The sequence below is a fragment of the Ailuropoda melanoleuca genome, chromosome 4 (genome assembly GCF_002007445.2).
Source record: "Ailuropoda melanoleuca isolate Jingjing chromosome 4, ASM200744v2, whole genome shotgun sequence".
NCBI classification, from domain to species: Eukaryota; Metazoa; Chordata; class Mammalia; order Carnivora; family Ursidae; genus Ailuropoda; species Ailuropoda melanoleuca.
In genome coordinates, this window is record NC_048221.1 from 10,312,977 (window position 1) to 10,339,737 (window position 26,761).

Sequence of the window (26,761 nt, forward strand, 5' to 3'; positions counted from 1 at the left end):
TTTCTGCCTGTGTTCTTCTCTATGACTTTGATGGATTCCTGTCTCAACTTTAGGTCTTTTATCCATTTTGAGTTTATTTTTGTGTATGGTGTAAGAAAGTGGTCCAGTTTCATTCTCCTGCATGTGGCTTTCCAGTTTCACAACCCCATTTGTTAAAGAGACTGTAAGTGCCTGACATGAAGCTTTTGATTTCTGAGGCATCCACTTCAATGACAGCCATGTTGAGTTAACACACTGTCAAGTGTGGTAGACAATTACCAGAGAAGACTTCAGGCTGCCCCAGCCATGAAGTAACTTTTCAGAAGGTCCTGGGCAACCTTGATATTGACACACAAGAGACCCTGATTTCCCCTTCAACACCCACATTCTAATCATATAAAAATCGCCAATATAGTATGAAACACACCTCCCTAACCACTCTGGCCATGGACCCTAAAAAAGATTGATTCCTCAGTGGTTCTCTCTCTCTCCTCTCAAACTCTCTCTCTCCCCCTTTGAGATTGCCTTGAATGAACTTTGGGATCCCCTGTGCCCTCCAGGACCTGTGAGGAATAAACCTGGTTTTGATAGAGTCTCTCATGGGTATTGCTGAGGCCTGTCTTGCAGTCACAGTAAGAACCCAAGGGCTGGTGCAGCCACAGCAGAGGCTGTGGTCAGGGAAGCATCTGTGGGAATGTCCACAAGCACAGGGTACAGGGGGTGCCCGGGCTTTCCTAGCCTGAGCATCCCTGTCAGGAGCCTGAGACATAGAGGGAACAGTGCTGCAGTCCACATTCTCAGGAAGAGGAGTGAAGTTAGTGATGCAGAAAGAATGAAGACTCAAGGAGAAACCCAGGGTTTTGCATTTTCCTGTACAATAAAGTCATGTGATGGGCTTAGTGGCCAAGTGTACCTTCTTCCATATGAAGAATACAGCTCATAATTATTCTCGGGAAATCTAGGGAACATTTACGTGACATGGTATAAGTCATTTGAAATGAAATTATTGTTAAGAAATCCAACATGTCCTATGAAAGATATAGAAATTTCCAGGCATTTGAGTTCCAAGGTTGAGGACAATGTTAGGAATGTATGAAAATGGACAAAAGGGAAACCATCTGTGTATTGGAGCAGAAGCTTAACAAAGTGAGTTACTTAAATGTACGGAAAAGTTGAATTCAAACAAATAGAAATTCCAGAAAATACATAGAAGGAGCAACTTCTGCTTCCACAGCCTGATCAAAGAATAGCAGTTCCTGACTCTGAGGCTGTGAGCCCTGCAAACATGGGTGTTTCTTCAGCCCCAGGACAAATGGCCCTTACATCACTGGAACCCCAGGGATTCTTTTCAGAGCCCTCTTTATGTCTCTGTTCCTCAGGCTGTAGATGAAGGGGTTCAGCATGGGCGTGACCACCGTGTACATCACTGAGGCCACTGCACTTGCGTGGGAGCTCTGGGTAGCAGCAGAGCTAAGGTACACTCCTAGGATCGTACAATAAAATAAGGAGACAACTGAGAGGTGAGATGCACAGGTGGAAAATGCTTTGTACTTGCCCTGAGCTGATGAGATCCTAAGTATGGAGGAAACTATCTTAGAGTAAGAGTAAAGGATCCCAGCTAGGGGAGCACCACCCAATAGCACAGCTGCAAAATACATGACAATGTTATTAACAAAGGTGTTGGAACAGGCATGCTCGACTACCTGATTGAGTTCACAGAAAAATTGGGGGATTTCTATGCCTTTACAGAAGGTCAGCCGCAACACCATTAAACTCTGTAACAAGGAATTCAGACCACTGATGATCCAGGACACCAGAACCAGCAGTCCACAGAGCCGGGGGTTCATGATGACCGTGTAGTGCAGGGGGTGACAGATGGCCATGAAGCGGTCATAGGCCATCACCATCAGGAGAAAGTCATCCCAGCTTGCAAACAGTAGGTAAAAGTACATCTGTGTGATGCAGTCTGCATAGGTTATGACTTTGCTCTGAGTCTGGATGTTCCACAGCATCTTGGGGACGGTGGTGGAGGTGAAACAGATGTCTACAAAGGACAGGTTGGCCAGGAAGAAGTACATGGGGGTGTGGAGGTGGGAGTCAGAGCTGACGGCCAGGATGAGGAGCAGGTTTCCAAACACAGTGATCAGGTACATGGAGAGGAAAAGCCCAAATAGGAGGGGCTGCAGCTCTGGGTCCTCTGATAATCCCAGAAGGACAAACTCTGAAATTCGTGTGTTGTTGTATTTTTCCATGTAGTGGTAGAGACTACAAAGAAATAAAATAACATAACAATTTTTAATAATAATTTTTATTATGTAATGTTAGTCACCATACAGTACACCCCTAGTTTTTGATGTATGCTCCATGATTCATTACTTGCGTATAACACCCAGTGCACCATGAAATACGTGCCCTCCTTAATACCTATCACTGGCCTAACAATTTTTTATTTTTAAATTTTTATTTAAATTACAGGTAATTTACCTACAGTGTAATTGTTTCACGTGGGCAATATAGTGATTGAACACTCCATACAACACACATCACACGTGTTCTTCATCCGCATCACCTGTTTCACCCATCCCCCCACCAAGTCTCTTCTGGTAACCAGCAGTGTGTTCTCTGTAGTTAAGAGTCTGTTTCTTGTTTGTCTCTCTTTCTCTGTTTTTTACTGCTTTGCTTATTTGTTTTGTTTGTCAAATTCCACATATGGCTGAAATTGTATGTTATTTGTCTTTCTCTGACTGACTTCATTCGCTTAACATAACACACTCTAGCTCCATCCATGTCATTGCAAATTGCATGATTTCATTTTGTTTTGTGAATGAATAATATTACACAGTATGTATATGCATACATATATATGTACAGATACACACACAGATATATATATATACACATACACACATATATCTATCACATCTTGTTTATCCATTCATCTATTGATGGACTCTTGGGCTGTTTCCGTATTTGGCTATTGTAGACAATGCTGCTAAAAAGATTTGGGAGCATATCCCTTTGAGTAGCATTTTTGTATTCATTGGGTGAATACTTAGCAGTGCAATTGATGGATCACAGGTAGTTCTAGTTTTAACATTTTGAGGAAACTCCATACTGTTTTCTGAGGGGCTGTACCAGCTTGCATTCCCACCAACCTTGTAAGAGGGTTCCCTTTTCTCCCCATCCTCACTAACACCTGTTGTTTCCTGTGTTGTTAATTTAGCCATTCTGACTGGTGTGAGGTATATAGCATTGTCGTTTTGATGTGTATTTCCCTGATGATGAGTGATGTTGAGCAGCTTTTCATGTGTCTGTTGGCCATCTGTATATCCTTGGTAAAGTGTCTATTCTGCCCATTTCTAACTGGATTATTTGTTTTTTGGGTGTTGAGTTTAATAAGTTCTTTATGGATTTTGCATACTAATCCTTTATCACATATGTCACTTGCAAATATCTTCTCTCATTCTGAAGGTTGCACTACTAGGTATTTACCCAGGGGACACAAAAATACTAATTTGAAGGGTTACAGGAACCCTGATATTTATAGCAGCAATGTCAACAACAGCCAACCTCTGGAGAGAGCCCAAATGTCCATAACTGATGAATGGATGAAGAAGATGTGATATATACAATGCAATATTACTCAGCCATCAGAAAGAATGAAATCTTGCCATTTGCAATGATGTGGACAGAGTGTGTTATGCTGAGTGAAATAAGTCGTTCAGAGAAAGACAAACACCGTAAGATTTCACTCAAGTGTGGAATTCAAGAAGCAAAACAAATGAAAACAGTTGGGGAAAAAAGAGAGGCAAACCAGGAAACAGACTCTTAACTGTGAACAAACTGAGGGTTGCCAGAGGGAGGTGGTGGGGGCTGGGTGAAAATAATGATGGGGATGAAGGCGGGCACTTGCGGTGATGAGCGCCAGGTGTTGTACAGAAGTGCTGGATCACCAAGTTCTACCCCTGAAACTAATATTGCTCTGCCTGTTAGCACATTGAGATTTAAATAAAACCTTGGAGAAAAAAAAAGAAAATCCAATAAGATAATGATGAAGAAAGAATATACTAAAAAAATAAGAAATCATATACCATGTTAGATAGTGACAGGTATTATGAAGGAAAAAAAAAGGTCAGTATAAAGAAGAGTGGATGGGGAGGGTGCTAAGTTTTAACAGGAGTTCATGAAGACCTGCAAAGAAGGTGACATTTTAACAGAGGTCCCAGAACGACTGAGCAGGAGGCAGGAGGATATCTGGGGGAGGTGGGTGCCCTGCAGGGAAAGCAGAGCAAAGGCCCTGCAGAAGGCACTTACAGAAGATCTGCAGATTTCAACATGCAGTCAGTGCGGTGAGGGAATGAGCAAGAAGGAGAGAGAGGAGAGGTGGTGGCAGAGAATGTTGAGGACCGAGGGGGCTTTCCTGCCACTGATGGGACTTCAAGTCACAGGGAGTCCTTCCTTCACATGGTGTTCTTTGCATCTTATTAATTTTGTTCAAAGGTATTCTGTGAATAGAGATGGATCCCTTCCTTATTTCCATCTGTTGGTGAACATTCTGCATTTAAGGGTCATGTACTGGAGTATATGAACTTGGGTACCATTGCCCTGAGGACTGCTTATGCCCCACAACACACACACACACACACACACACACACACACACACAGTGAACTCTGACCTCCTGTCACTGCATTACTACCATGTTTTTCTCACCTGCAGCCACAATAATGTTGAAAGAAATGGTAGTAGGCCAGCAGTCAACATGAGATTACCAAATGATTTTAAATAGAAAACTTTTGGAATCAGAAAACCAGGTTTTGAATGTCCGATCGACCACACATAAGCTGTTTGAACTTGGGAGAGACATACAGTCCAATCCAAATATGAAAATCCATAGTCCGGTAGTGGGGATAGCAGCACCCATCCTCCTCGGGTGGCAGGCGGCGTTAGTATAAATAAACGCTTACAATACAGTTCCTTCCTGTGAGTAAATGAGTGATTCTCACTGGTGAAGAGATTTGGCTGAGTTTCATCTACCTCACAAACGTCTTCATCATTTCCACACCTCTTGGTAATGAAGTATCACAAAGTAAAGCTAGTTAGCATACCCCTATTTGCATATTAAATACAATTTTCATCTGAATACTCAGTGTGAGAGAAGATGCCGAGAAATGTATGTCTCAGGAACTGTTGTTGCAAGGGACTGGCTACCTGCATGGTTCTCGGTCTTTCTATAAATACAGAACATGCTGAAAAACACCACATCTTAAGAAGTTCACCGCACACGTCTGCAAGCCCAATACTCTGTTTTCCTGCTCCTCTTAGCTGCAAACCCTTTGGATATGTTCTAATTTCACTGGAACCACTTTATGTCTCCCCATTTCCTTTCTCTGTCACATCCAACTGGACTTCCATTCCCACCATGTATTGTCAACAATGATGCCTGTATTGCTGAGTCCAAAGGGCACTTCTCTTTTGAACACATCACATAAATCCCTTACAAATGAGTCTACCTAGTCTCAGGTGACCTCAGGTAAAAGTTCTCAGCTTCCATTCTCTCTGATCCTTTCCTGAAATACCTGCTGAGCTCTCAGACTCACCTGGTGGGTCTATAAGATGAAAGTCTCTGTGTGGAGGTCTGAATTCCTCCCTGGATGGTTGATGATGGAGACCAAAGCCCTGTTCCCAGACAGGACAGCAGGAAGCAGTGAAGCATGGGTCCCCCAGCCAGACTGAGGAACACAAAAGCAATCAACCATGTCCTGGCCAGTCCAAGGATCCACATGCTGGCGTTCTACAGCAGAGGAGATATTTACAGCTCCCTGTGTCTGCTCACTAGGTGCTGTTTCCATTGTTACTCCCACCTCAGAGCACTCCATTCCCCATGGGCCACTGGTCTGGACACAAAGGAAACTTTTTCTGCTGAGACTCTGTTCCTGGGAGACCAGAGTAGAAGTCAGGTGAATCCAGTTTTGTATTCCTCATTCTCCTGAACTTGCTGCCTTCCAGAGGTCTAACCTCCTTGCACTTTCCCTTAACCTTGAGATAATATTGAATTCATTTAGTTGGTGATTTACTTTACCATTTATAGCTTTGGGGTGAAGTTAATAAATGAGCCACGTGTTCCTCTTCATGTGTGGTTTTGAATGAAAAGTCTAGTATTCATCCTGGAGTCTGAAATAACTTCTGTGTTTGATTCTTCAAAGCAAGGTCCCCTCAGTTGACATGAACTATATCCTGAAAAAGACTTTTAGTAGCAGAATAATGTACCCAAATACCTCCACATCTTAATCTACAGAATCTCTGGATATGTCTTGTGTCATGACAAGGGAGAATTAAGGTTGCAGATGGTATTAACATTACTGGTCAGCTGACACTAGGGTAAAGTTATCCAGGTACTGGATTATCCAGTTAGCTCAATAGATCAGAAGGGTCCTCCAAATGTGGAAGAGGAAGGCAGAAGATTTGGAGCCAGAGAGATTTTGAGGTGCTATGTTGCTGACTTTGGAGATAAACGGAGGGCGCATGATTCAGGGAGTACAGGTGGCTCTAAAGCTGGAATAGGCAAGAAAACGTATTCTCCCCAGACCTTCAGGGTGAACTCTTCTCTGCAGACAGAGTGATTTTAGCCCAGGGAGACCTATTTCAGACTTCTGTCTTCCAGAACTATCAGAAAATAAGCTGATTTGTTTTAAGACAGCAGCCTGGTAATTTGTTTCAACCACAATAAAAATCTAATCCAGACATTCATCCAATAACACTTTGTTCAAGGGAAATTAATTCAGCCTTGGGTCTTACTGATTTACATTCTTTTGTATAAGGATATTCAGTATAGAAATCCTACCTTAAGTGAAAAAAGAAATCTGAAGTCATTTTGGAGTTTTTCAACCCTGATAGTCAGTACAGAAAATCTCTTATGCAATGAGCCTTTCTGACTTGCAGGCACGAAGGTAGAAAAATTGAATCATTAAGGACACTTGTTCTATCTTAAATTTTGGCTCTAAATTTTTACCTACTTTTACTTTTATGTTAATCCAAATGCTCGTTCTTTTCATTCTTATCATCTCCCACTTTCTCTCTGCTTTACAAGAGACTTGAAACATCACCTCATAGTGAGTCAGTGTGTGTGCATATGAGCTCCTGTGTTTACTTCAAAGAAAAATGTGTATAAACACACACACACACACATACGTCTATCAGACCCCTCATCATTGAACACTTTCTTAGGGATCTACAAAATATGACCACATATTTGTTTATTCCCATAGTATTCCTCTGAAATTAGTTTAATTGTCCCATTTTATCTTTAGAAATAAGGAAACAGGCTCAGGGTAACCAAATTTTAATAAGTTACAGGATAAAATAGTTAAAACTTATTGTGCACTTTCTGGAATCACATACAAAAGGAATCATTCAGAATGTGCTCCTAAATTTTGTATGACTCCTTTAATGCACCAAACTGAATAATTTATTTAACTTTTTAAAATTGAAGTATAGTTGACACACTATGCTACATTAGTTCCAGGTGTACAACATAGTGATTCAACCCACATCTCTTTGGTGTACTGTGCTCACTACAAGTGTCAAACTATATATTTTAAATAGGTGCAGTTTATTATATATAATTGACCTTCAATGATACAGTTAAAAGGAAAAACTCTGATGGAGCATGGCTGAGGTAGGACCTAGAGCACTGGTATAGCTGATTCACACCAAACAGGGATGGAAGATATCTCTTCTAACTAAAAAGAAAGCAAATTGTCTATATGGATATAGGACCAATGAAATTAAATTGAGGCAATTCACATTTGGTATTCCTGCTCTAAATCACTATCAGGTACTGATTTTATACTCAAAGTTCTCTTTCTCATAGAACAAACAAAGCCCAATATGAGTAAAAGAAAGGAAATAATAAAGATCAGAACAGAAATACATGACACAGACACTAAAAGAAGCAACAGAAAAAAAATCAATGAAACCAAGAGCTATTTCTTTGAAAAGTTAAACAAAATTGACAAACACTTAGCCACACTCATGCAGAAAAAAGAGAAACAGCACAAATTAAAAAAAATGAGAAAGCAGAAGTAACAACTGATGCCACAGATATACAAAGAAGCATAAGAGATTACTATGAAAACTTTTATGCCAACAAATTGCACAGTCTAGAAGAAATGGATAAAGTCTTGGAAACATAGAATCCAACAACAGAACCAGGAAGAAATAGAGAATCTGAACAGTTCAATTATAAGGGAGAAGATTGAATGGTAATCAACAAACTACTGAAAAGTACAACTTCAGGACCACATGGATTCACAGGTGAAGTCCACCAGACATTTTAAAAAGAGTTAATACATATTCTTCTCAAACTATTCCAGAAAACAGAAGAGGAAGAAAAGCTTTCAAATACATTGTATGAAGCCAGACCTACCTCGATACCAGAACCAGACTAAGACACCACAAAAAAAGAACATCCCTGATGAAGATAGATGCAAAAATCCTCAACAAAATATTAGCAAACCACATATAACAATATATAAAAAATATCATTCCCCATGATCAGGTGGGATTTTTTTCAGGGATGTGAGGATGTTTCAATATTTGGAAAACAATAATGTCATACACTATGTCAACAAAATGAGGCTAAAGAGCATATGACCATCTTAATAGATGCAGAAAAACATTTGAGAAGATTTAAAATTCATTAATGATAAAAAAACTCTGAACAAAGTAGGGATAGATGGAATATACCTCAACATAATAAAGGTTATATATGAAAACCTCATAGCTAACTTCATACTCATTGGTGAAAGACTGAGAGCTTTTCCCCTAACATCAGGAACAAGACAAAGATGCCCACTCTCACCACTTTTATTCAACATAGTACTGGAAGTCCTAGTCATAGCAATCAGACAAGAAAAGGAATAAGGGGCATACATATTGGAAAAGAAGAAGTTAAACTATCACTATTTGTAGATGACATGATATGCATAGAAAATCCTGAAGAGTCTTCCAAAGAACCACTAGAAGCAATAAATGAATTCAGTAAAGCAGAAGTTACAAAATCAATACCTAGAAATCAGTAGCATTTCTATACTGTAACAAGTAGCAGAAAGAAAAAGAAATTAAAAACACCATTTTCAATTGCACCAAACAGAATAAAATACTTAGGAATAAATTAAACCAAAGGCCTGTACTCCAAAAACTATAAGACATTGAGGAAAGAAATTGAAGATGACATAAACAAATGGAAACACATATAACATGCTCATGGATTGGAGGAATTAATATTGTGAAACTGTCTATATTACCCAAAGCAATCTACAGATTTAATGCAATCCCCATCAAAATTCAATTAGCAGTTTTCACAAAACTAGAACAAAGAATACTAAAATTTGTATGGAGACACAGAAGACCCTGAATAGCCAAAGCAATCCTGAGAAAGAAGAACAGAGCTGGAGTTATCACCATACCAGATTTCAAGATATACTAAAAAAATACAACCTATTGAATGGGAGAAGATATGTGCAAATGATCTATCTGACAAGGGTTAATATCTAAAATACTAAAAGAACTCCTACAACCTGACACCAAAAAAGCCAATCAATTGAATTTAAAAATTGGCAGAGGATCTGAATAGACATTTCTCTGAAGAATACCGACAAATGGTCAAGAGGGACATGAAAAGCTGCTCAACATCACTCATTTTCAGGAAATGCAAATCGAAAATGCAGTGAGATATCACCTCACACCTGTCAGAATGGCTAAAATACAAAACACAACAACAAGTGTTGGTGAGGACATGGAGAAAAAGGGCATTTTTTTCTTGGCACTGTTGGTGGGAATGCAAGCTGGTACAGCCACTGTGGAAGCAATCATGCAGGTTCTTCAAAAACTTAAAAATAGAACTACCATATGTTCTAACAATTTGATTACTGTTTCCAAAGGAAAAAAAAAACACTAATTTGAAAAGATAAACACACCCTTATGTTCATTGCAGCATCATTTACAATAGCTAAGACATGGAAGTAACTTAAGTGTCTATATGAATAGATGAATGGATAAGGAAAATGTGACACACACACACACACACACACACACACACACACTTTGAGTATTTCTCAGCCATCAAAAAGGATGAGATCAGGACATTTGACACAAAAGGAATGGACATAGAGGATATTATGCTAAGTGAAATAAGTCACCCTGAGAAAGACAAATACCATATGATTCCACTCCAAGTGGAATCTAAAGTAATGAATGAACAAAAAGCAGAATCAGACCCATAAATACAAGGAACATAATGATGGTTTCTAGAGAGGAGGAGTGTGCGGGGTTGGGCTGAGTGAGTGAAGGGGAGAGGGTATAGGCTTCCAGTTAAGGAATGAATAAGTCATGAAAATAAAAGGCACAGCATAAGGAATACAGTTGATGATATTGTAATAGTGATGTATTAGGACACATTTAAAAGCAGTAGTCTCCTTGGGTCTCCCTTCCCTTCTCTATTTTTCTTCAGGTTACATCTTGGGTTCCCCTTTTCATTTTATAACCAGTCATTTTCACTTGGTGTGAATACAACCTGTTATTTTCTCAGTAATCTTCAGTAATGGTTTGGATTTCTTAAAAAAAAAAAAAGTGCTGTATGGTTTCACTCATTTATGGAACATAAGAACTCAGAAGATCGGTAGGAGAAGAAAGGGAAGAAGGAAGGGGGGGGTAAACAGAAGGGGGAATGAACCATTAGAGACTATGGACTCTGGGAAACAAACTGAGGGCTTCAGGGGGAGGGGGTGGGGGATTGGGATAGGCCAGTGATGGGTATTCAGGAGGGCACATATTGCATGGTGCACTGGGTGTTATATGCAAGTAATGAATCATGGAATTTTACATCAAAACTAGGGATGCACTGTATGGTGACTAACATAATATAATAAAAAATTATTATAAAAAATAAGTGCTGTGATGAGCACTAGGCATTATTTGCAGCTAATGAATCATTGAACATTATACCAAAAACTAATGATGTACTATACATAAGCTAATTGAATTTAAAAAATAAGTCAAATCTCATGTAGTTAATATCTATCCTCAGAGTAATGGGATGTGTGCCCATTTGGAATTGTTCTGAAAACTCGTTTACAGAGTTTTCTCAGGTCACATGAATAATATCAACTCAAATATTGAGTTGATTCCTTTTTATTCCTGATCTGACTCACTTTCCATCCAGTCACATCAACTTTACTAAATTTCTCTGTTTCATCCACAGTATACATTTCTTGAATTTCAGAACTGCCTCTTACCTATCTTTGAAACTACAGTGCCTAGAACAGTTCTTAGGATGGAGTTTATGCTGAGTATTTGTTGCATGAAAAATAGATAAATAAAGTCAGGACCAGAAAATTAAAATGTATTGATTTAATGAAAGCTTTTTTTTAATAATAATTTTTATTGTTATGTTAGTCACCATACAGTACATCCCTAGTTTTTGATGTAAAGTTCCATGATTCATTACTTGCGTATAACACCCACTGCACCATGCAATACGTGCCCTCCTTAATACCCATCACCGGCCAAGCTTTTGATTTAAAAAAGAAATTTGGCATTTTGTTTGTTTGTTTGTTTTTAGTAGGTGTCATGCTTAGGAGTGTACCTTAGTTCTGCTGCACCCCCCAGAGCTCCCACTCAAGTGCAGTGGCCTTGGTAATGTACGCAGTGGGCATACCCATGCTGAAACCTTCATCTACAGCCTGAGGAACAAAGACATAATGGGGACTCTAAATGTACTTTTTAGGGGAAAGCCATAAAAGGGCCATTTTTCAAGAAGTACCTATGATTGAAGCTTAATGCCTAAGAACCAGACATAGTGATTTTTTTTAAATTTTTTTATTATATTATGTTAGTCACCATACAGTATATCCCTGGTTTCTGATGTTAAGTTCCATGATTCATTAGTTGCGTATAACACCCAGTTCACCATGCAATACGTGCCCTCCTTACTAATCATATCATGAAAGAAGAACTTAATCCCTCTATTTATATCCCAGAGTTTCAATTTTTCTAAAGTTCAACCGCTCTATTGAATTTAAGTAAGTCCCTTTGGATCAAATCCCACATTGTAGTCCCTGCTCAATGGGAGTCTGTTTCTCCCTCTCCCCCTGCCACTTCCCCTGCTCATGCAGTCTCTCTCTCTCAAATAAATAAATAAAATCTTCAAAAAGATAAATAAGAGAAAGACAAATATCATATGATTTCACTCATATGTGGAATTTAAGAAACAAAACAAATGAGTGAAGGAAAAAGAGAGAGAGAGTGAAAGAGAGAGCGAGAGAAACCAAGAAACAGACTCTGAACTATAAAACACGCTGCTGGTTACCAGAGGGGAGGTGGGTGGGGGATGGATGAAATAGGTGATGGGGATTAAAGAGCACACTCATCATGCTGAGCACTGAGCAATATATAGAATTGTTGAATCACTACATTGTACGCCTGAAACTAATATAACACTGTATGTTAATTATACTGGAATTAAAATAAAAATATAGTAAAAAATAGTTAATAAAGGTGCATCTTAGTAATAAATAAATAAATAAACCCCTTTGTTGAACTTTCTGCTCCTTCTGATAGGCAACAATTTTCCCTTTTGCTATCTTAATCTCCTTAGTTCCAACTGCGAATCAGAAAAATTTCGTGATTTCCAGTTGCCTCATATGTGATGAGCTGTACTCATTTCATGAACTAAGGGACATTGGCAACTGAGGCCATTTTTATAATTTTATTGTAGAGGAAATTCTGAGATCACAGTTTTGTACTCTGTGTCTGCCATTCCTTTTTACATTGCTACCTTAAATGCTCTTCCTAATAATACAGACTTTAACCTACTAGTTTGTTTTGTAGCTGGTCATAGGGCTTTATGATCTTAATTTGGATCCTGCTCCCTAATCAGCTCAGCAGCCACAGAATCCCTGGCACAGAAGAGTAAGGGGAAAATTGCCTATGAAAAACACAATGCAAGTGTAATCTACAGAAAAACAATGTTGCATAAACCAAGTGAATTAATACGGGCTCCGTATCAAGGAAGACTTGAACTACGATGAAGTTAAATTTTCTATCACACCATATTTCATTGTGGAAAATGTGTTTTGGATGATGGACATCTACTCATTGAGGTGTGGGATATATGCTGTCCATGTTCAAAGGCTTTCATTAATCAGAGTGAAGAATTTAGTGGCAGATTTTACCTTATTTAATTAGAGGATTTTGCTGTTTCTATTTGAAAACTTCTGGGGCTGCCTACGAATATTACTCCTTCCAGTGCCCTAAAGTTAATATCTCCCCTTTAAAACTGTTGTCATAAATGATTTTCTGTGAATGAGTGAACAATAAGTGTATTCAGTCTGGCATTAATTTCTTTACCTTTTTTATGCTCTAAATCCTCTTTAACCTCATGGTAAAAGGATGACTCAGGCAAGAGCTGGAATTCCTGCCCAGGAATGCTCTGGGAATGGAAACTTCTGACTGAGGGTCCCACAAATTATTCCTGCAAAAACATACACGTCTTTCCAACCTCTTCCAATTATCTGGATGGGAATCTCAATGACAGTCACTTTTTAGTATAGTTATCTAAAATAAATGTGAATAACCAGGCCACTACAAGTACTCCTTTCAAGTATCTGAAAAAATGTCAAAAATTAGAAGCAGTAGATTATTCTTAATATTCTCAGTTCTGTTTACATTGATTATTGTATCACTCATCTACTGTTGCATAACAAGCCATGCCAAAATAAAGATATAAGATAACGCTTTTTAAAAAAATCGCATACGAGTGGGGAAGTCTTCTGGTCTCTGCTGGTCTCCTCATGAGGCTGCTGTCAGCTGTGGGTCAGCTGGAAGTGCTCGGCTAACCTTGGCTGTGTTCTCACATTTGGGGGCTTGCCGGTGGCAGGCTGGTCTAGGTTACCCATCGTTAGAGCAACTGGGCTCTGCTCCACGTGTTGTCTCCTCCTACAGCAGGCTAGTCTGGACTTGTATGCATGGCAGAGGCAGGGCTACAAGAAAGCAGCAGAAACATACCAAAGCCCCTTGAGGCACACTGTCGTTTTCAGCATACACTATTAGCCAAGGCAAATGAAACATGAATTTCAGTCCAGATTCAAAGGGGGATGAATAGACTACACGTCTCAATGGGAGGAGCTTCACAGTCACATTGCAGAGCAATGAACTATATGGAAGATCCTGAATTCTCAACCCTTAAGATCACACTCACCATGATGAGCACTGCTCTCCTCTAAGTTTCTGGAAGGGTTTGAGAATTGTCATTTGTTCTTCTTTAAATGATTAGTAAAATTCACCTGTGAAGCTCTGTGGTCCCGGGCTTTTCCTTGCTGGGAGATTTTTGATATTGATTTAACAGCCTTACTCATTATTGTGCTATTCATATTTTCTATTTCTTCCTAATTTCGTCATGGTAGGTTGAACATTCCTAGGGATTTACCCATTTCTTCTAGGTTTTCCAATTGGCTGGTGTAAAATTGTTCATAGTGGTCTCCTATGATTCTTTGCATTTCTATGGTATTGGTTGTCAGGTATCATCTTTTGCTGCTGATTTTATTTATTTGCACTTCTTCCCACATTCCTTTTCTTATAGTTAACTAAAGTTTTGCCAATTTTTCTTAAATATGTACAGTATATTGGAGTTAATAATGCTCTAATAAATTAATTAGAATTTAAAAATTCTAGTGGGGCATGACTGAGGGTCAGATCTGGAGCACAGGTAGCTGAGTCAGACCTATTGGGGTGGGAGAGCTCTCTTCCAACTGAAAAAGCATTGGTTCACATGTGGATGCTAAAATAGTGGAATTAAATTAAGACAATTCACATTTGATAAAATCATTTTTTCTCTTAAACTAGAAGGTTAACCTACATATATAAAAGGAGTGAAATGACATAAATTGGCTCAAGACAGAAGAGCACTACAGCCACACACCTCATGGATCAGCCTTAGAAACACAACATAGAGATTCACACCTGACCATGGATTCATGAGGAGCCCTGCAGAGATCAGAAGAACTCCCTACCCTATAACCTCCTCGATAATAAAGAAGCTACATTAAGCCATTTTATTTTAGGATGCTTTGTATGTAGCAATAGCTAACTGATACAGTAATCAAATTAGACAGAAATGATATTGTCTGTAATAATCTGATTCTTTGTATTCTGGACCTCTTATCTGATAATTGAAAGTAGCCTTCATGATTACTCTGTTCTTCAAGTTTATCTCACTTATTATAACTGTGTTAAAAAAAATGACTTCATCGAGGTCCCTTTGAGGTAACATGGAGAGGTTGGAAAGACATGCATGTGTGCCCACAACTTGTGACTCTGAAACACACACCTGGACAGGAATCCAAGCCTGCTGCTGAGTCATCCTGTGGTTATGAGGATGATACATAATTGATGATACGGATGTTCATTTGCTGCCCCGGTAGAGGTTATGGCAGCATTTTGAATAGTGGGAGGCATTTCATATGGAGAAATGGAAGGAATCATATTTGTCTGTAGCACTGGAAAATTTCAACCAGAATCCAGAAAATAATTTAATAAAACCACAGATATGCTACCAGTCTTTCATTCTAAGGAATACTCCTTACAAACATACCCTGATATTCCAAAATCCAATGAGTAGATCAAATGCCTGAGAAAGAAATATTTTGCATAGAAATAAATGTATTATTTAATATTTTGCTTCATCATCCTTAATGTCAAGTGTTAGTCTAAGGCCATATTATGTTAATCTCTTTTTTCCATATTTGTCTTTCTGTGTAGATTTCCCTTGGAGACATGTATTTTATTATCACTTTTTTTGCCAGTGACAATGGGCTGCATGGTAGATACAAACTGTGTAACAAAAGGATCCTAATGTGTAGAAAAGTCCCCATGATCAGCTAAAACCACCAGTACATCAAAGTCTGCATTATTAGGAAAAGCAGTGAAGGTAGTGATATACAAAGGAATGCTGTTCACAAAAGTGAAGCACATGGTCTCAGATTTTTCTCTGTTATAAACTTACATAAATAGCTGTGGTGGCCAAGAGTAGATTTTCCACAGAAGTAGTATTCAGTCGAACAAAAGAAAAAATACTCACTATGATATATTTTATTTAAGAAGAAATTATTCTTAGTAGATAGATCCATGTAGTTCTTTGAAATAAGTGAAAATTTCCAAATATTTCACATCCAAGGTTAGGAAAAACTGACAGAGTAGGAAAATGACAAAGGGAAAAATCTCTTGCATATCAGAGATATCACAAAGCTTAGTAAGTGTGTTACATAAATTATACAGGGAGGTTCAAATAAAACAAAAAAGAAATTCCAAGAAAAAAATAGAAGAGGCATGTTCTACTTTCACAATCTGATCAAAGTATCTCAACATTTGGCTCAGGCATTGGACCCTGCAATCTTGGGCACTTCTTCAGCCGCAAGAGGATTGGCCATTTTAGAGCTGCCATCCTAGACAATCTCATCAGAGCCTCCATTATGTCTCTGTTCCTCAGGCTATAGATGAAGGGGTTCAGCATGGGTGTGACCACCGTGTACATCACTGAGGCCACTGCACTTGCGTGGGAGCTCTGGGGAGCAGCAGAGCTAAGGTACACTCCTAGGCTTGTACAATAAAATAAGGAGACAACTGAGAGGTGAGATGCACAGGTGAAAAATGCTTTATGCTTGCCCTGAGCTGTTGAGATTCCACATATGGAGGAAACTATTTTAGAGTAAGAGTAAAGGATACCAACGAACGTACCACCTCCTAGCAACATAGCTGCAAAACCCATCACCATGTTATTGAGAAAGGTGTCAGAACATGCAAGTTCTATCATCTGATTGAGTTCACAGAAAAAGTGGGGGATGTGAAAGTGTGTACAGAAGGACAGCCGTAACATCATTAAACTTTGTAACAAGGAATTCAGGATGTTCATGATCCAGGACACCAGAACCAGCAGTGCACAGACCTGGGGCTTCATGAGGACCATGTAGTGTAGAGGGTGACAGATGGCCACTAAATGGTCATAGGCCATCACAGTCAGGAGAAAGGCATCCAATCCAAGAAAGAGTATGAAAAAGTATATCTGCGTGATGCAGCCTGCATAGGTTATGACTTTGCTCTGAGTCTGGATGTTCCACAGCATCTTGGGGACGGTGGTGGAGGTGAAACAGATGTCTACAAAGGACAGGTTGGCCAGGAAGGTACATGGGGGTGTGGAGGTGGGAGTCAGAGCTGACGGCCAGGATGAGGAGCAGGTTTCCAAACACAGTGATCAGGTACATGGAGAGGAAAAGTGCAAATAGGAGGGGCTGCAGTTCTGGTTCCTCTGAAAATCCCAGAAGAAGAAACTCTGAAATTCCTGTGTAGTTTCCTGGGTCCATGTGGTGGAGGCAACTACCAGTACAGGGGAAAATAACATGACTAATTTTCACACAAATGGACATTGCTAGCATTGTGGAAATGCTACAGTTTGTAGTTTCCAGGCTAGAAACAAATTTTAATATTTTGTGAATGGATCTGGACTCCTTGAGGGGATCCCTACTTTCTCTCTGATTAGCAATCCCCATCCCAAGATCAGATATACCTCCAAAGGTCAGGTATTTTACGTTTCAGTAAGAAATTATATCATGCATTTGAGGAATACATAGAGTGTTGACCATACTTCCAGCATTTCCTAGTCATGAAGTACAGGGTGGTGAAAAACCAAAGTCCCTATAACTGATTGTTGGTGACAGGATAGAAACAGATATAAAGATTAAATAATGGACAGATGCTATGAAAAAACAGAAACATGTTAAAGGAGAAAGTGGGTGGGGTGTTATGTTGGGTGTGCAGCCCAGATTGGCTAAGAAGGTGACATTTGAACAGAGACCTCAAGGAATAGAAGGTGGGAGACAGGAGGTCTTCCTGGCAGAGGGAACAACTGGTGAAAAGGCCTTGAGGAAGTGCTTCTGTCAGATAATCAAGGCTCAGAAAGAAGCCAGTATGTTGAGGGGAATGGACAAGAGGGAGAGGAGAGATGGTGGCAGTGAATTTTGTAGAAGCATGTGGCCTCAAAGCTGCTTAAATTTCAAGACACAGCGACTTCCTCGTCCACACTAAGTACCTCTTGCACTTTATGAATCTGGTTGCAATAGCGTCCCATCCATTGTACATCCCTCCTTAGTATTTTCTGTTTATTGAGTTTGGGCTGTGTATTATAAGGGTCACCTTGGAATAGAGGAGCACATGTATCCCTGCTCTGAGGACTGCTCTCACTCATCAAGGTCCCCTCACACATGTGCGTGCACACATACACACACACACACACACTGTCACATACACAGAACACAGCATGCCATGTCCTCCTGGTGTGTGTTACTCTATGTCCTTCTCACCTTCCACCCCATGCCTGCCCCATGCACTGTTTAGGATATGAATGCATACACATCACATTACCTTTCCATAAGGAATGTAGAAATATACCTAGAAATTCCTATTCATAGCCTCCTGGGTCACATTATCTTAGGGCTCCATTTTGGAATGGTCACTTTTTGACCTATATGTAAAGAAACATAAATAATTGTGTTCAATATGAACAGAGATAGAGAGAGAGAGAAAGAGAGAGAGAGGGAGGTGGAGGGAGGGAGAAATGAGATGGACAGAAAGAGTAAAATGGTCTAATAATCTCACTTGTCCTGGAGACTGTGAGGAAAGAAAGCCTCCATGCTGCTGGTAGAATCCAACCCTGGTTTTATCCCATTTATACCCCTCAAAAATAATGAAGAGCAAAAAAAGAAGTTGTCTAAAAGACAAAAGTAGTGACGTCTTTGTGGTGTGAAATACATTACAGATTGGACATCGCAAGAGAAAAATGAGAAAAGAGAATAAATCAACACATCACAAAATTTGGGCATTTTTATTACCAGATAGCAGACAACAGAAGACTGGTTTTTCTGTGCCTATTCCATATTTATTTGAGCAGTTGGTTTTTGTTTGGTCCAATAGAGGATGAGGTGAGCCCTCTTATCACTTGTCTTATATGACATTTTTTTTTGTTTATTTGTTGTTCTTAAGCTTTGGGTTTTAGTCACTTTCTTGACAAGTCCGATGAGCACAACTGCTCACGATTCTGTTCCTTGTCCACCATGCAAAGGCCTCCCCGGACTCTGTAAAATCCTACACACCCCGTGGCAATCTATCGTGTTACTCTGAATGCTCTTTGTGTGACTTATCCAGGGACATTATCTTGTACTCACATTTATCTCACTGCCCTCTTGTCTGTCACTCTGACATAAGGACCAAAGGAGCAAGGACTTCACCTGCTCTGTTTATCTTTTTCTTTATGGGTGTGGATGTATATGCACTTATATGGAAACAAATTCAAGAAAATGAGACATTATGAAGCACAGAGAATGAGAGAGGAGATAAAACCAGGTTAGAGAGAGCAGACTCAGTACAACCATATCAACAACTCGAAGGGAGTTCAGAGAACTAACTGAAACGGGATCCACAGGAGTGGTAATTCCACAAAACCAACATGGACGAATAGTAAAATTCCCCATGACCTTGAAATAAATGAGAATAACATATGAAGTTCTTAGAAATTTCTGGCAGGAGCAGATGCTTTTTTATATTTGTCAAATGAATCAGGAATTAGGTCTCATTATACATGGACATTTAATACATGACAAAGCTGCATTTCAATTTAGTTGGAAAAATTTGGATTGTTGATGGAAGTTGGCACAAACAGCTTTCTACGTGGAAGGAAGTGCAGTGGCTCCTGGTCTCACACATCTCACAAAAATCAGAAAGAATAAACACTCAGTGTAAGAGTAACCATTCCACTTTAGATTCACATCCAGAAAACTACATATAAAATCCACAGATGAGAAAACCATCATAATTAAGACAAAAAACTCAGAAGTAAGAAGACAGAAATATTTAACTAAATAAAATTTAAAACTATTTTATGGTCAACAATACCTATCTAAAAGTCAATAAAACTGTGATTACAACAATTTTTTGGAATGCTAATAATTATAAATAGACATGTAATATGTGGACATATTATATATGACCTGTATAAGGTACTCCTGAGTCAAAAGGACTGGGCGGGGAGGGGGGGAACCTAGAAAAAAAGATTGTACCAGAAAATAAAGAGTACTTACGATATGTGTAGGTGTCTTTGTATACATTCAAATTGAAAGTGTGTGAATGTGTATGTGTGCATAGCACAGAATAGTTTTAAAAAGAAATGAAGACTTTTGAAAGAAATGGTAACAGTGAAAATGCACTTAGGTAAAGCAGAGTGGCTCAAAACAACCGTCTGAAATGAAATTGAAGGAAGACCTAAAACCAACTTCTGAATGAAAAGATTTAAAAGAGGTGGGTGGGGATATGGGGTAACTGGGTGATGGGCATTAAGGAGGACACGTGATGTAATGAGCACTGGGTGTTGTACGCAACTGATGAATCACTGAACTCTACATCTGAAACTAATGATACACTATATGTTAGCTAATTGAATTACATAAAATAAGTACAAAAATAAAAGAGTAATACTTTAGTGAACTCGACATGGGTCCAAATCTACATTAGATTGCCAAGGACTTGGAAATAAAATATGAAAAAGTCCTTTAATATGGAGAGAAAGTGATATCTAAAGTTTTAGTTTCATCTCACATAAAGAGATGTGGGACAAGTGTGCGCATGGAAGGTAAAGGTGATCCTTGGTCAAACAAAAGAAGAATCCCTTCGAAGTGATGGCATTTTATTTTACAAATAGATCCGATAAGAAAAGGCCACAAGAGGGGCGCCTGGGTGGCACAGTTGTTAAGCGTCTGCCTTTGGCTCAGGGCATGATCCCGGCGCTCTGGGATCGAGCCCCACATCAGGCGTCTCTGCTCGGAGCCTGCTTCTTCCTCTCCCACTCCCCCTGCTTGTGTTCCCTCTCTCGCTGGCTGTCTCTCTCTGTTAAATAAATAAAATCTTTTTTTTAAAAAAAAAGAAAAGGCCCCAAGAAACAATAAGGAATACAGAGACGTGAACACTAGTTGGAAATATGTAAAATGGGTGATTTGTGAGCAGTAAGTATGCAGAAGGACATTAACGTTCATTTTTTGGAAAGCTGGTATTCACAAGTGAAGAATATTAAGGTGACAGATGAATTTTTTCAGAAAAAAACCTAGAAAAAGCAGTGGAGTGAATACATTATGATTAATTCACAGACTTTACCACACAAAATTTATACACTCTCACACATTCTGCACAAATATGTCTACACATACATGAAAAAGCCAAATGACAAGTAGCTAAATTGGTGAAATAAACAACAATTCTTTGCTCGAAATAATGTAAGAAAAAACAGGAATAAAACTACTCTGACCCCACTATGCAAACACCAAGGACTCTCACAGAAAATTTTCAACAAAGAAAATTAGTAGCTAGCTAAGCCAGACCATATTCAGGCTCATAGGTAATGAGGTAATTGTAAAGAAAGCTCATTAGCATACTCTTTTTCACATAATCCATGTAAAACATCTCATTTGAATACTCAAGAGAGAGGAGGTACTGTGATATGTAGGTTTCACATACTGCTCTTGCGAGGATGTACCTCGGAGAATTCTTTCATCTGGATTTTCTCCTCGGTATGGAAATGTCATCTAATATGTCCCATCTTAAAAGACAAAACACATACACTCGCTTCAGTGTATACCCCTCCACAGTTCATACCTGACTTTTCTACTCTGCTTAACTGCAAAGATCTGGTCTCCTGTCTTACTTCTATGCTTCCCATCCCCTGTCTAATTGGGTTTCTACGGTTATCATTTAGTAGTTAAGTTTGGACCTTGCATTTCTGAGTTCAATAATCACTTCTATTTTCAGCATCAGAAATATGTAAATGAATCCATCAATACATTTCTAAATCAAGCCAGCAAACAGTCACAGCAAACTCTCAGCTCTGGGCTGGGCTGGATTGGTCCTCAGGTGACCTCAGGTAAATGTTCTTGACTTTCATTCTCTTGACCTTCTCCTGCAGTCCCTACTGGGCAGTGAAACTCATCTAGATGGGGTCTCAGAGAGGAAGGTCTTGACATGGACATCAAAATACCTGTCTGGTTGGTCAATGATGAAGGACAGAGCTCTGTCCCCAGACAGGAGAGCAGGAATGGGCGAGACTTCAGTGCCCCATCCAGACTGAGGACTGCCCAAGAGACTACCAGGTCCTGTCCAGCCCGAGGTTGCCTGTGCTGCGGGACTGCAACAAAGGAGTATTTACAGCTGGTTCGGTCTGCTCATTAGGATCATTTCCCTCTGTTCCTCCCACCTGTAGGCACATGATTTCCCTGCGGGACACTAGTGTGGACGGAAAGGAGAGTTTTCCTGTTGAATTTTTGTTGCTAGGAAACCAGGTGATAAGCTAGGTGAAGTCAGTTTTTCTTACTCTTTTTCTATAACTTCTTCTGTCTTTCAGAGATCTAAACTCCCAGCCCCTTATCTCACTCCTGAATGAACGTTTTCTCCTATTTGAGACTGAGGAATTGGTCCTGACTAGGTCCCTTGGGTCCTTCAAAGCATTGACTTGTGGATGATACCCCTGATATCTCTAGAAAGTTACTTTTCCCTTTTTCAACAAAGAGTATAAGTTTGTTCCTTTAATATAAAACGCTGCACACTACAGTCCTTGGCTTCATGACGATTTTGCAAAAACTATTAGGAATTTCACAGGGTTTTTTTGCTATTAATTTTTTTAATTTTTAAAAAATTATCTAATTCCAGAATATAAAATGGTAGAAATAACAAGTAGACATGCAATAAGATGGCAGTAAGTGGAATTTCACATTTCTACCGCAAGTTCAGAGCTATGGTTTAAAATGTCATTATAAAACGTTTGGTAATTGTAAGATATATACTGAGATATTTTATGCACTATAATCTGAGTTTAGCACCTTATAGGAGTTGCCATTTTTTAATTTTTATGAAAGTCCATTCTAGTGAGGAAGCACTAGTGTGAACTCCATTCCCTGTGGAGACAGGAGGTTTGAAGAATTTAATAAGATCCTCAAAATTATCATTGCAGAAAGAGATGAGTGCTGATTGTAGTCTCTCCGAATGCTCCCAGTTTTCAATCTCTGTGCCAGTGGTCACAAGCAGAGATGGTTCTTTCCCCCTGGGCACATCTGGCAATGTCTGAGGGATGCTGCTAAACACCTCCACTGAGCAGGACAGCTCCCAGCACAGATAGTGACCCTGCCTCAAAGGTCAGATTGAGAGTGTGAGAAAATGTACTCTAGACCAGCACGTCTCCAACTTCAAAGTGCATGTGAATCACCCAGGATTCTGGCTCAAGTGCAGATTCTGCTTTAGCAGGTGCTGGTGGGCCCAGGAGTTCAGTGTTTCTAACAAGCTCCTGAGTGACGTTCATCCTGCAGGTCGTGGTCCTCATAGAATGTCTTTAGCAAAAAATAAATAAGGCAATCTAGATAAGATTTTAAGTTCATCCCACGGTGCCTTAAAAAGTCTAACTAGATATCTTATACTTACCAAATGTTTTCTAAATGAAGGACTAAATGTCAACTTTTAACCTGTATTAAAAACGCAAAACTACTTTTTGATTTGTCAAAACATTATGAATCCAAGGATTGTTATATCCATGCTTTTCTAGCAAAGGAACACACTCTTGCTTGTTGAAGAAGAAAGAGCAATTTTCTAGAGCTATCAGGAGTTGTGCTTCCACCACAAGTCAATGTTATGGAGACCAAGGGGGATGGTCAAAACAGGTTCCTAGGTCTTTGGGAAAAAAAAAAACTTTCACTCAGGTCTGTGGAAAGTTTCAGTGTTAGAGCTCTAGAAACCCGGCAAGTTCAGGGAGGAGTAATAAACATTGGATGTGCCTGAATTCTAACCTGGTCTCCTGGGAACAGAGAATCTACAGGAAAGAATTCGGTTCTGTCCAGATAAGTTCCCTTGGGGAGATGTGCTCAGGAGTTGGAGTAATAATAGGAAACATGTCTAATGAGCAGGTATTGGGAACAGATACAGCAAACATGAGGAGCTATAAATATCTCAACTGCTGCAGCCCCTGGGAATGTTCAACTTTGATCTGGAGGAGACGTGGTTTTTGCATTTGGATTCCTAAGTCTGGCTGGATGACCCATGTTTCACTCCTTCCTGCTGTCCTGCCTGGGAACAGAGCTTCAGTCTCAACCATCGGCCATCCAGGGAGATAGACAGGAACAACTGAATGATCCCTAACAGACCAGTGGGTGACTCCAAGCAGAGAGCAGCAGGTGTACGGAGACTCCGAGCCTGGAGACCGGGGTTTCAGGTGAAACTACAACTCAGGTTCAGTGTTTGTGACATGGGTGTGGGCAAGGTGGCATGAGTAGGAAGCTGGTGGGTTGGTCAGGGGAGGGAAGACCATGTTGGAAGCTATGGAATTTGGGGTTCAGTCTTCAGTGAAGAGTCCCAGGGCAGGAGTTAAGGTGGGGAGTTGGAGAGTAACTTAAATGCAATACAGAAAGAACTCCCTGGGTAAATGTGAATATTGGCTACAGGGCGCCTGCCATCCTGTGGTCGGTGTAGAGATGACAAGGGATTGAAATAAGAGGGTGGAACTGGGGACCCAGAGGTTGGGACGTGATGGGGACATTGGAGAGAAGAGAAAACTTAGCCAAATCTCATCACCAGTGATAAGCACTCATTAATAGGAGGGAACTATGCTGAGCTTTTTCCGTATATTCACAAAATCCATCAGCCACCTTAGGGGGATAGACAAGTCTAGCCCTACTATTTGGGGGATGATACTAACATTTAGAAGAGTTTAGTTGGCACTCCAAATTCAAATAGCAAATATGTGTAGATCCAAAATTCAAAACCTACCTGACTTTCTGATTATGAAAGTTTCACATTTTATATCATTTAGAAAAGTTCTTTTAGGAAACCATCTTTTAACATCCCTCACTTTTGTTGTACTGTGTGTATTTCATCTTGCAAACTGTGGTGTCTTCCCTTTGCTTGTTCTTCTGAAGGGATATTCAATCAGTCAGATGTCTTGATAACATAAAAACATCCGTACTTTTTCTTTTGGATAAATTGCCTTTTGCTGCTTTATTGTTCTGGGCATCAGGGCGCTGTAACTGGGGTTGGAGTGTTGCCAGAACCGATGACATTTGCTCCTCCTCAGCATCTCTAGGGCCCCCCTGAGCTTATTAGATCTTTGTCCCCACTTTTCTTCCTCAAAGTTGTTGGAACTGATTTTTTATGTTTCTTTGAATACTGGACACAAAATGATCCTATCAAAATGGAGACCCATGATTACATGCTCCTAGACATATCTCCCGGAATTTGGATGCAGTTTTACATTTTGAGGGGAAAGACAATCTGGTATCTGCAGCTTGCCTTGTGCCTATGCTTGCTTAATTATTGTGGTTGAGGTGAGAATAGCCTGGTAGTGATTTTTAAAATAAACAGACAAATGTAAAGCAGAGTGGTGAAGGGGAGTGGAAGATACAGGCTTCCATTTAAGGAATGAATGAGTCATGGGAATAAAAGGCACAGCATGGGGACTAGTCAGTGATATTGTCATAGTGTTATGTGGTACAGATGGCAGCTCCACAGGTGGTGAGCACGGCGTTATGTTTAAACTGTTGTACACACGAAACTAACGTAACGTTCTGCATCAGCAACACTTGAGTTTTAAAAATTAACTAATGAATTATTGAATATTAAATAAAAAACTAATGAGGTTCTATACCTTGGCTAACTGAATTTAAATGAAAAAATTTAAAAAAAAATGGTAATTCACAAATGAGTTAAGGAGAAAAAAATTAAAAATTAAAATAAAAACTCTCAAGCCTTTTGTCAGAGCCTTGCACTGGTTGTGCCCTCTGATGGGCACACATTTCCCCAAATGACCTTGTGTCTCTTGCTGTCTCCTCCTTGAGGCCTCTGTGTAAATGTGTGTAGCCTGCCCCAGAACCCAGTAAAAAAAAACCCTCCATGCACTCTTTCCTTTTACCAGTATTTTCTTCATTGCACCTGTCACCTTCTGACATTCTATCTGATCTTTTATGTGCTTATCGTCTCCATCACTGAATGTGCAGACACTCATTTCCTGACACCTATACTCTTCTCCTGGAGGTAAGTAGGTACTCAAGTTTATTCCTCAAACGTGTGACAGGATTTCTACTTAAAAGTATAGAATACATGAGTACTTGGGGAAAAGGCCAACTGTGGGATGTATATTCCTATTCAGAGCAAGCATGGGGGGTCCAGAGAAGGGACACATTTCTTATACAAACAATGGATATTGACTTTTTGAACATAAAAAAAAATTGTAGAATTTCAAAAATATTTGTAATGTTCATTATTGAGAAAATGAGTCATGTTACTTTTGTTCCCTGGTAGTCTTCTCCACCATATGGAAACAGGAAATGATACACAAATTTCCGAATTTCTTCTTCTTGGCTTATCAGAAGGAACAAGAACTGCAGCCCCTCCTATTTGGGCTTTTCCTCTCCATGTACCTGATCACTGTGTGTGGAAACCTGCTCCTCATCCTGGCCGTCAGCTCTGACTCCCACCTCCACACCCCCATGTACTTCTTCCTGGCCAACCTGTCCTTTGTAGACATCTGTTTCACCTCCACCACCGTCCCCAAGATGCTGTGGAACATCCAGANAATATCCAGTTTCAGAGCAAAGTGATCACTTACGAAGGCTGCCTATGCCAGATATATTTTTTTGTACTGTTTGCAGGATTAG

At 39.6% G+C, this 26,761-nt stretch overlaps 1 protein-coding gene and 1 pseudogene across 1 annotated transcript; both read right to left on the minus strand.

The window, feature by feature from the left end:
* Positions 1-1,298: 1,298 nt before the first annotated feature.
* Positions 1,299-4,023, minus strand: LOC117801737 (olfactory receptor-like protein OLF4). The gene is made up of 2 exons (XM_034657171.1): positions 3,981-4,023; positions 1,299-2,233 (listed from the first exon to the last, which is right to left on the minus strand). Exon 2 carries the CDS (start codon positions 2,229-2,231, stop codon positions 1,299-1,301), a length of 933 nt encoding a protein of 310 aa, XP_034513062.1. The 5' UTR covers positions 2,232-2,233; positions 3,981-4,023.
* Positions 4,024-16,386: 12,363 nt separating this feature from the next.
* LOC117801738 lies at positions 16,387-17,395 on the minus strand (annotated as a pseudogene).
* Positions 17,396-26,761: the final 9,366 nt, after the last annotated feature.